The sequence below is a fragment of the Polypterus senegalus genome, chromosome 16, assembly GCF_016835505.1.
Source record: "Polypterus senegalus isolate Bchr_013 chromosome 16, ASM1683550v1, whole genome shotgun sequence".
NCBI classification, from domain to species: domain Eukaryota; kingdom Metazoa; phylum Chordata; class Cladistia; order Polypteriformes; family Polypteridae; genus Polypterus; species Polypterus senegalus.
The window spans coordinates 24,300,123-24,311,797 of record NC_053169.1 but is presented as its reverse complement, the minus strand read 5'-3'; the positions used below and the strand labels follow the sequence as shown (position 1 = coordinate 24,311,797).

General features: G+C 35.6%; 1 protein-coding gene across 1 annotated transcript in view; it reads right to left on the bottom strand.

Annotated features, from left to right (window-relative positions):
• Window positions 1-2,790: 2,790 nt before the first annotated feature.
• The window catches only part of slc17a5 (solute carrier family 17 member 5), a 43,844-nt gene continuing 34,959 nt past the window's right edge, over window positions 2,791-11,675 (bottom strand). Inside the window, 5 exon segments of the mRNA XM_039738661.1 lie at window positions 2,791-5,286; window positions 5,874-5,964; window positions 7,573-7,701; window positions 7,703-7,718; window positions 8,982-9,114. Of these exon segments, the coding sequence (XP_039594595.1) occupies window positions 5,149-5,286; window positions 5,874-5,964; window positions 7,573-7,701; window positions 7,703-7,718; window positions 8,982-9,114 (507 nt within the window). The 3' untranslated portion in view covers window positions 2,791-5,148.

Below are 11,675 nucleotides of genomic sequence, written 5' to 3'. Positions count from 1 at the left end.
ATGCACAACTACAAAAGAGGATAGGGACATCAGAGTCTGCAGGGTGTGAAACAAAACGTCTTACAAGTCCTCAGTTTGCTTCTTCATTAAATACATGCCAAATACTGCTGTCTTCTGCAACACAGAAAAGATGACTCTATGACGCTGGCCTATGAGGCAGAGTTTCAAAGAAAAAGCCATATCTGAAACTAGCACATAAAAAGAAAAGTTTAAAAATGGGGAAAAGAACACAGACATTGGACAGAAGATGACCAGAAAAGTGTTTTATGATCAGCGTGTCCCAGAGTTGCCTTTTCACTGTTGCAGAAGAATGGCTGCTGAAAACGGAGCTTTGCAGTTGTATGTGAATAATAAATTAAGAGTCAGTCATTTCAACAGTAATAGCCATTAGCAAAAATTGCAATATCTTGGCTGCATTTTGAAATAAATTAAATGGTATAAGTATCAATTTCTATCAAGCACATGAAAAATTCTAGGTGTGTTCAGACTTTTGACTAGTACTGTATTATAAGACAAATATTAAAAAAGTTTGATGGTATAACCCATAATTACTGTCATACTGGACAGTCATCATAATACACAGATTACAGTGCTAACATTTGGTTCAGACAGTTTTTTTATGATATTAACAGACTTTAACTGGCAGATTAAAGGGCATAATAAGACAAATATAACAGACCATACTCTCATTCTCATCAGTGGGGATGCAGTGCTTTAACTTTATTGGATCACCTTCAATGGTAAACAAAAGTAGGCCCGGCACGTCTCAGCTATGGTTGAAGAGTGCATGTTTTATATTGGGTGTCTAATGAAAGCCCAGATGCCTCCAACTATGCATATCAACCAGCACCCCATACGGACTGGTTTTTCTACATCCTGGAATAGCATCTGTTCAGCTCAGGACTGCAAAACGCTACAGAGTATTACTAGCATATAACCTCTTTCTGTTGAGACATCTATAAGACATCCTGCCTTAGAAACGCAAACAGTATTACTAAAGACCTCAGCCACACTGCACAGTCAAAAGGACCCCTAGGACATGCATCGTGACAGCCTGTGGCTGGTCTTTACACTCTGGTCATAAGTTTACTCAACAACTAGCCGCAAACATCATAAACAAACTGAAAATTAAAATTGTAAATTTCGGATCACATGGTGCATGATATACAAGTAAATTAACATCTTAATAAACAGAAACACAATTTCAATTCCATATATTCCCTTTATATCTTCAATCAATATCTAAGTTTCTACTTGGTTTCTGGATAAACATTTCTGCTTACATTTTATCCGATTAGATTTTAATTCTTTCCATCAAGTCAGATCTATTTGAAATTGCATTTGATACAGTGTGGCAAACTCTCACTTAAAAGATGCACCAGTTCACTGATCAAATGTCTAAATCATATTTCATTCTTAACGCATAAACTGGCAGTTGCTTTGATTGTCAATTAAAATATATGTTTGTATAAGATGTGTATATGCTTAAAATACTGAGAATTAAACTTATACTCAGTGTAAAATATATATATTCAAAGTTTCATTTGCAGTTTAACATTTAATAAAAAATAATTAAAAGTAGTTTTGCAATGGTATTTTTTATTTCTCTTTACCGGTTCATTGTCCAAATAGCAATTCTCCCTGACACATCTCACTACCCACATACAACAATCACTAAGTAACTGATTAAATAAAATCACATGGATGCATGTGGGTGGTAACTGTAAATAAACTAATGAAACTTTAAAATGTGACAAAATTATTAAAAAAAATAAACAGCAGTAAAAAAAAAAAAAAGAACCATTCAAAGAATATTCAAATTATTACTTAAGCACATATATAATATGCACCAGTAAGGAGTTTATACTGTATATATATGTAAAATGCAAAGAGGATATTTCACCTAATAATTATTTCTGCCGACATTCCACTTATCAAAGAACATCAGGCACTGAAACAATGAAAGGCTTGGAAAACACTGGTCTAGCTTTTCAATTGTAATCATTCTTTATGGATTTTATTTGACAAAACATGGCACAGATTGATTGGGGAGTTTGAATGGCAAAGCTTATACTGCTTGAATTGAGATGACATTGATAGAGATTCAATGGAAAAGGGAAAAATAAAAAAAAAACGGTACCATACCAGTAGAGTACCATGTAAACACACAGCATTCCACCTTTACCAGTACAATACAAACAGAATACCATGCACATTTATTGCATAGTTTATTTATAAGAAATATTCATAATAAATGATTAATTAATAAAATTAAAATCAGAAAAAACAAGGTATAGAGATGTGTATGATGTAGAATCATTTTTCCAACCCAGAGTTTTTATCCTTATGTGAATTATTGAAACAAGATATCTAAATAAAGACAACGCATGATTTAAATAAATAACAATATTCATTTTTTTGTAAAAGGCAACATTCTATTAAATATTAAGAATAGATCTTGATTCTTCAACAGATCTTTTCCAATGTGATATTGGTCTAAGACCATTTACTACTTCCTACAGTTAGATACATGTATGAACAGAGAGATTTTGTAAATAAAACACTTAAATCAGAATTATGAAGACTAAACCGTGAATATCAAATTAATGTATAATAACTAAACAATTAGAATAAAGCATGGAAACATCAGCACTAAACAATTAGAATTCAAGTATAGAAATATCAGCAAATTGACAAAGACCACCTAGTAAAGTCAGTTTCCAGTTAAAAAAAATTGTCTTTAAAAAAAGTGCAAATCAAAAAATCCAACAATTTTTTCTAGTAACCTAAACATGAAGCCTAAGGGTTAAAATAATAAATATAGTTTATAGGGTCCTTACTATCATGTGTACAGAGTGCATTGACAATAATGTTTAAAATGTAGATATTTCTGTTTCACAACCCATGTTGTTTTTCTCTTTTCTGGAAAACCAACAATTATTTTGAAATAACCCAGTGCAGTGTGCCAGTGATTCATGTGAAAAAGAGCACTTCATATATCAGAATCCCATTCAATAACCTGGCTACCCTGAAATATTCATAGCTATTTTACATGCATGTCCAAAACAATTTTCCTTTATATTATATTATATTATATTATATTATAGTATAGTATATTATATATATTAGTGGCGGATGGCCAGGGCCCTTGCCCAGCCTGGACACCTCTCCTGCATATGGTCCGAGGAAGCAGGCATGGGCTGTACAATACCTGCTCCGGGACGCTAGATGGCAGGCCTCATGGATGGCAGTGGAGCTTCCGATACCCACAGGGCCCCATGGAAGATGGAGTTCTCTTTGACCCTGCTGGGGTCTGGGGGTGCCACAAGTGCTGTAGTGGCTCCTGAGCCTGTGTGGGCGGTTCTTCCACCACACCCGGAAGTGCAGTTGAAAACTAGCAATCAAGCACTTAAAGAAATTCCGGGTGGTTTATAAAGGGAGCCGGCAGCCACTAATCCAGGAGCCGGAGTCTGGTGGAAGAGGACGGAGCTTGCGAGAGAGGAGTCGAGGCAGCCGTAGGACCAAGGACTGAGCACTCATGTAAATATTGTGTAAATAGTGTGAATAAAGCGTGTGTGTGTTTTGACATTCTGCTGTCGTATCTGTCTGTGGCCGGGCTATCTTTTACTATATATATATATATATATATATATATATATATATATATATATATATATATATATATATATATATATATATATATATATATATATATCATAATCCTTTTGTAGCTAATAAATACACCATGACTAAAAACTTAGTTGTGTCTTGAATGTACAAAAACCTCAGCACATGATTTTTAGGATGGAACTACACAACTGAACTGAATACACAACCAACACTGTTACTTACAGTTCCAATGATAATGTCAGCATGACTCAGATATTTTGCTAAACAACATTTTGTTTTTTCTTACTCTTTTTCTTTTTTTTACTTTACAAGACATAAATTTCTTTCTTGACCCCTAGTTTACTTATTTACAGCTGATTACTCTTAAATCTTCTATTTACTAATTCTAAACACGTGTGCTAAAATTGTTTAAAAACAGATTATTATCTGCAGCAGATCTTTTCTGTCACATTCATCTATTTTCCTAGTATTCTTACTTCAATTTAGAGTCATGGATTAGTTTAAATGACATTATCAAGTTGTGAAAGCACCATGGATTTTCATAATTGGTATTGTTTAACAATAACACATTAATAAATACATTATCTACTGACAAGTAAATCCCTCCATCATATTATGTTGTTTTATTTGGGTGTGCCAAAAAAGGCACAAAAATCTAAAACATTTACCCAAAATACGGTATAATCTTGACCAAATACGTAAACTGAATGTTCAGCTGTTGGAGTTAGACAAAATGTAACAAGAAAGTTGCAATAATTATCAGGCACTTAAGTAATTAAACATATTATAAAATAAACGGAGTCTTAGAAAAAGATATTGCCGGAAAGAAACAATGCTCTTTTTAACATAAGCTCCATATAAATGTGCTCTTGACAAACAGAGATCCCATATTTTCTGTTACACTTGTGGCATGCAGCCTTCTAAATTGTGCTTTTAAAGTTGCTTAGTGATGCCAAATCACACTATCATTGATATGATATTACAATGATGACATCTAGCACATATTTGTAGAGTTAATGAAGGTTATGATAATAGGTTTTAAGATGTATACTCTGAAAAGAAGTATTTAATAAGCCTATAAGGCTCAATATACTCTTTAAAAAGAGAAAGCAATCTATCTATCTACACAGTAATGGAGTATTTTACCAAATTCTGACAATTGTGCAAAGTAAACATGTTAGTGTTTTTAAAACTGCAAAATCCCTTTATCTTTGAATCTTAGAACAAATGAGGTAATTTGTGTTTAACACTTCTTCCCTACCATCATATTTCATTACCATCAACACTTCACTTATAATTTTACCACATGATAACAGGTTTAATGTACAGTAGAATTGAAGACTAACTATCCAGATCTTCTAAAGAATGTCATATTACTTGTAGTTTACAAAAAACCAAATTATTTGGGCACATTTACCAGGCAAAATACTTTGACATAGAAATCCACTGTACATTTGAAGTGGTAGTACAATACATCAAACCCCCATGTACTTTATTGTTATACAAATATGCACTGTATCAGTTCCCATGAGAATGAAAATCTGCAACAGCCCACGTCTGTACCACTCCTTTACCAAAAATGGAAAACACCACAGCACCAAACACATTGATTGCAGCAGATATATAAAACACAATTTGCCACTCTTCTACGGTATTCTGTAAAATAAACAAAACACAGTTGAACTAAATAGTTTTGAACAGTAAGTCAGCATTTTATCATAATGTTATGCATAAAAATTAAACAAACTAATCCTATTAGCTCAAAATCAGCTAAAGTCATATGAGTATTGTCCACTGTGTGCACAACAATAGCACAGGTTTAAAACCGTACCATTCAAAAATTCACACTGCAATGACAGAAAATAATGCAATTACCCTGTAGTTAAAATCATTAATGTTTAATGTCAGTATAAAAACAGAAATTCTACATTTAGTTTAAGGCACTTTAACTATGATATTTGTTTTTTTTTGGTATTTGGTATACTTCATTAATCCCTGAGGGTATATGCTGTAAACACTTGTTCCTTCAACCATTTGCAGCTTCTGCTTTTTCTTTTATTCACTTGCCTTGTTTATTTTTTTCTTCCAAATTCTGACACTAGCATACAATAATTTGTTTTCATATACCACACTTTATCCAACACCATGCAATTAAATTGATGCCAGTCTATAGGAGAACTGACATTTTTTAACACATTAAAATACATATTGTTCAGTTTCTGGTGTCAGCAATTTATACTTACAGAAGGAGTGAGTGCTTTAGCTATTACAGGTCCAACCATTCCAGGAATAGTGGCAAATGTATTTGTAATTCCAAGTAAAATCCCAGCATATCTGTTTCAAAACAAAATCCAGACATTTTTGCAAATGTTGTTATAGATAAAATACTAATGAGCAAAGTTCATGATCAATGATTTTCTTGTCTGTATACAAAAATGCACAGACTATGTGAAAAATGCATTTTAAGTTGTAAGGATCCAGCTTTATGACAATACCTTTAACTTGGGGGTAACAAAACAAAACAATCTTATGAAGATCACTGGTTACACAATTATTCAGATATTACAGGAAAGTATTAATGTGTTAAAAACAACATTCTAAGTGCTACTTCCGCTGTATTTAGGATAAAATGAAGTCCAAGTTGCATATATGCTTTAACAAGTGCAACTTATGCTGTATATTATATATTGCTTATTTATCATCTTTTTTTTTTCTGTAAAGGAATCAACTAGCAATGTAGTAAGCTGAGGTGACCAGGCCTCACTGTCCTCTAATATCTTGCTTCATATCTTATTCAGACACTCCAATACCCCGTCACTCCCAAGACAGTTCACAAATATAAAAACATCAATGTGTCCTGAGTCTAACTACTTATTCCTCCCTAATTGGCCAAGCTTTACAAGTCTTGTAAGCGAAGCATCCCAAAATTTACTTGCATAAAGACAAGTACTGTACGGAAATTTCAGATAATTTAAGCATCCTTGTTTAACTGCCTTTTGTGTCTGCTCTCAAAATGGTGACGTCATTGTGAAAGGACAGCCCACCGGGCACAAACAGACTGACACCGAATGTCCCAAAAGACAAACGTTTATTAGTCTATATAATAAACAGCACCACAATGCCTAAATCAACCATTCTCGGTTCCTTCTTTTCTTCCTCCTCTCAGCACCTCTGCTGCCTTTACTCCTCTCCTCCCAAGCTCCGTCTTCTATCTCCTGACTCTGGCTCATCCACTGGAGGGAGGTGGCCCCTTTTATAATAACCCGGATGTGCTCCAGGGGCTCCGTGATGATTTTCCGGTGGTACTTCCTGGTGTGGAGGAAGTCCCACATGAGCACCCAGAAGCACTCCAGGTGATCCTTTGAATAAGTGCTGCCATCCAAGGTTCCATGATCATCTGGGTGTCCCCTGGCAGTGGCCACGGGCCACAACAGGGATGAGCTTCCAAGCTCTGATCCCATGGCCCCCATGCAGACCAGGGTGGCTGCCCTCTCATGGCCTAGGGGAGGTATTGGCCCTATTCCAGTTCTTCCAGGCTTCCCAGCTGGTCCACCACAACGTTTAGAACAGGCTCCTAAAGGTCACTTCACAGCAGGCACAACCAAAGTCCTTAAAGGTGTATTTAAATCTTAACACACTTACAAGATAGATGTACAAGACTGGTATTACCAGATGTGCTGACTGTTAACAAGAATTATTGCCAGAATAGCTGGAAATAATTACAAGCTTGGCAGATTCAATAAAGAATAGAGTTGTTGATGTGGTAAGGAAATAATTACATTGCCCGGTGATGTTTTGGTGATGTTACTTGTAGTTTACATAAAGAATGTATGCATTAAATGTGTACAGTATTCCAATTTAAAAAAAAAAAAAAACTACTAGCAAACAGTTTGTGTAATTAACATGAAGAAATGGAAAAATATATAAATAAGGCAAGCTTACGCTGGTGCAATGTCTAGATGGTTGATATTAAAACCAGACATGGAAAATCCTCCCAAAGATGAAGAGATTGTCAGAAATGCCACTGCCATGGTGTAATTGCAACCAGTGTACCCTGCAGCCACTAAAAACAGCAGGTCCCACCATTCCTTAAAGAAAAAAAAAAAAAACAAAATTACACTGGTGCAAATACATTCTCAGCTAAATATCTAAAACACCTAATGTCATGAACATTTTGAAACCTGCTTAGTCCAGTTCAGAGTTGTAGGAGACCAATAACAATCTATTTAATGCAACAAAGACTTTTAATAAATAATGTCCAGTTTACAGTAAAAGGGACAAAAGGAAGTAACCATCAGCTAATTACACATTTCCATTCCGGGGTGAACAAGGCAATGGAAGTAGCCAGACATGAACAACTGTAAGTCATCCCAGTGTGTAGCTCAGTTTTTGGATTAAAGACAGGTACTGACTTTAACTTGCAATTATTTATTTCTTTTATCTTTTTTACACATCTTACATTTGTCATACGGCTCCACTGATGAGACACATTAAAAATTACCTATAATACATGGAAAATAATAATATATTTTATTATATATATTAAAAGCTTATTATATTTGGGCCCTTGAATATTCTCCTTATAATACTTGTGAATGGCCACTGGACTTGTGCCTCACTGGTAATAAATCTCAATTTCATTCAGTCATCAGAGAGTAGTAAAAATGGCATATTATTAGTAGGTAGTACAGTACTAAGAAAATACTTTGGAGGCATTTCTGTAGAAGTAATCATTAAGTAAATGGACACCAGTAGTAAGGTATGCCTTTCATTTTGCACTTCCACTTCAAAAAGCTGCTCTTTTCCAGTCTGTTTTCCGCAGGGCTACACTACACAAAATGTGAAGTGCTTTTGTCAGCTATACTCATACCACCTATCACAGAAATTCACATGTACAATGTGAAAGCGTCAAGAAAACTAGCTATTAACACAATTTTGTGTAATTATTATGTGAACCAAAAAAAAAATAAAATTTTTACCATAAAATATAACAAGAAATGTGAAATGCCCAGTCATAAAAAGTGGGTTGTATAAGACTTTAATTATGTTCACTTCCTTAAATATAAACAAATTGCTAGTCAGAGTCATACAGGCCTCCATTAAATGAGATTGCTATCTGGCATGCGACATACAGTATATTGTATTGTAGCCAATGGAGAATGAAAGAATAATACATCACACTACTGACAGAAATGATACTGCGATCAGTGCAGAAGTAATACTACCTGTGGTTTGGATCTCAAAGCTTTCGTAGTCAAGATAGAGACTGCAAAATTTGTTAACTTTATTGAATACATACATTTCTAAAAACTAAAAGTTGACAACTTACAATTAGAGTTCATACAACTTACCAATAATGGAAAAAGACTTGCGCACAATTACGGTTCGAACCATCCAGGTTTCTCTCAAATAATCTGCCAGTTGACCCCCTAGGAGCATTAACAGCCAGCAGCCTAAATATGGAAGTGCTGAAAGGAATCCATTCTGAAACCCAAAGTTCAAGACATAAAGTATAGAAATTATGTTTAATATCTTTAAAATCATATTTAATTTCTTAATATACACTTTGCCTAGTTAACATTATATTCATGTGTATGTATTTTGAGACTTTGTATCTCATCTTTCAGGGCATCATTAGTTTTCTGCATGAAGCAGGGTCCTTGTAATGGAATGCTACCTCCAGCTTTTCCTATCTTGTGCCTTTCTTTACAAACTTTGGTACGGTCTGTACTCTGCAATATCATTTTCTGAATCTTCATGTATTTTCCCCTCCAATTTTTAATATCTCTTTGCAGCCCATCACACCCAAGTACATGTCCCAGCCATCTCCTCTGTCTCATTCAAATTGTTCTGTCTTTTCCTCTCCACAGTACCTCCTCATTACAAACTTCTTCTTATCCAGCTTATTCTCCATTTTCTTCTCCAAAAACAATACCCAAATGCTTCCACATCTTTAAAATCTGTTTTTCTCAGCATCCAAATCTTTGCTTCACTGCACACCAGTGCTTTAATTATTTGCTTTTTTAGTTCTTTATTTCATCTGCTACTGAAAAAGACTTTTTCGTTAAATACTAGGGGGCTCACACCTCTGCTCACTTCGCTCGCCCACCCCTGGGTTTTGTTTACCGGATATACAATTAAAAAAGATTGTTAGTTTCATGGGAATTGTGACATATGCATTATTTTCACTTTTATTTTAAAACTTTTGTAAAAACAATACTTTATTTCCGGCCCCGGGCGTGGAAACATCTCTTTCTCGCAGGACGTATAATGCCGCTCGCGTTGTGAAGGTGGTGCGGCTGAATGCACGCTAAGGAGATGTTATTGGATTATCTGCTGTCTTTCTGCTGCTGGTGAGCTGCCTGTTCTGCTTGTCTCGCTGCCCGATCATTTCAAAGCCTGTACAGCAGCTGTCCTTTTGCCACTTCGCATCTCTGTCGCTCCCGTTGTGAAGGGGGTGGGGTCGAGGGTTAGTTTGGCTGAACGCAAACTAAGGAGAAGCATTCTGATCATCGGCAGGCTTTATGCTGCTGGCAAGCTGCGTGTTTTGTTTGTCTCTTGTCGTTGTTTTAAGAGCTGGGAGCACATGAAGCGTGTCCTCCAACAGCAATCCAACAACTGCTATGTTAGATGTCCGTGGACTTGTTTTAAATGATGTCTCACTGCCTTGTCTCGCTTGACGTTGTAAACACAATACTTGTCCTTTATTTCCGGTCCTGGGAGTGGTTAAATCTCTTTCTCAGGACGTATAATGATGTTCGCGTTGTCAAGGCTGGGTGGTGGCTGAATGCATGCTAAAGAGGTGCCGTCGCGCTGCTATCAGTCTTCCGTGCTGTACTCTGCCCTCCCTCAATCAGACCTAACAGTCGCTTAAACCTGGCTGGGACGCTACAATACTTTCGAATTTTACTGCTTTCATATTCTTTACCTTTCTCTGCATGTGTATCGTGCGATCGTTTGTTTGAGCCTTTCGAATTCCACTGCTTTCATAATCTCTTATCTGCCTTTTTTTCTCTCCAACGTTTTTGGGTCTCTTTTCTCCGTGCTGCTCTTTCTTCTTCTTTCGTTGACGTTTCATCTTTTACGCATTGTCCTTATACACTTTATATGTGCTGAGAGCACAGGATCTGTGTGTGCTACGTGCCTTTACACGACTGAGTGTTATTTGATATTGTTTGCGTCTCTCTGGCCTTTTAAGTGTCTTCTGAGAACTTCCGAGAAGATCACGTATTGTCGCCCTGCTTTTCCTTTCCAGGATTTTTTTTTAGAATAGAGAGACATCTTTGACCATTGCAATTTTCCATTTAGCTTATTTCTTGTAATACCCATCTTCTAGAATTATACTTCCATGATATTTAAACAGAAACATTTATTCTAATATCTTTTCTTTACGTCTTATTTGCATTTAACTCCGCTGTCCTGTTTAGTCTCCATAACTCTTCTGGCCTTCTTGATACTAATTTTACATTCTCTATTTATAGGACTTTTTACATGCGTAATAAATAGTGTTCATCATTTGTCTTCCAGCTTTTATTTGTATTTTCTGTAGTGCTGCCCTCTCAATTGTTTTCATAAAAACATTGCAATGGTGTGGTAAGATAACATTGCCAACACCTCTTCCAGTGATACAAGGTCTGTGGTTTCTTCATTAAGTGTCATCTTTATTGTGTGTCCCACGTACAGTACCAATATCAGTCCTTCATTTTTCCAATCTATTCCTATACACTTTAAGACATATCCAATTTACTCATTCAAAAGCCTTCTTGTAATCAACAAAACAGACACAGATGATATCTTGTCTATGCCCAATGCTTCATTCACTATTGACTCTCAACCTTGCTACTGCATTTCTTGCCCATGTACCTCTTCTGAATTCAGATTGTCCGTTTCTGATGTATTCTTCCATCTTCTACTTTATTACATTTTTTATTGCCTTCAATACAGCTTTTGAGGCAGGAAATATGTTGATGGTACACAATTTCTCACATGTTACTACATTTTGCAACTTGTCCAATGGTATTATGATGCCTTCTAAGATGTTACCT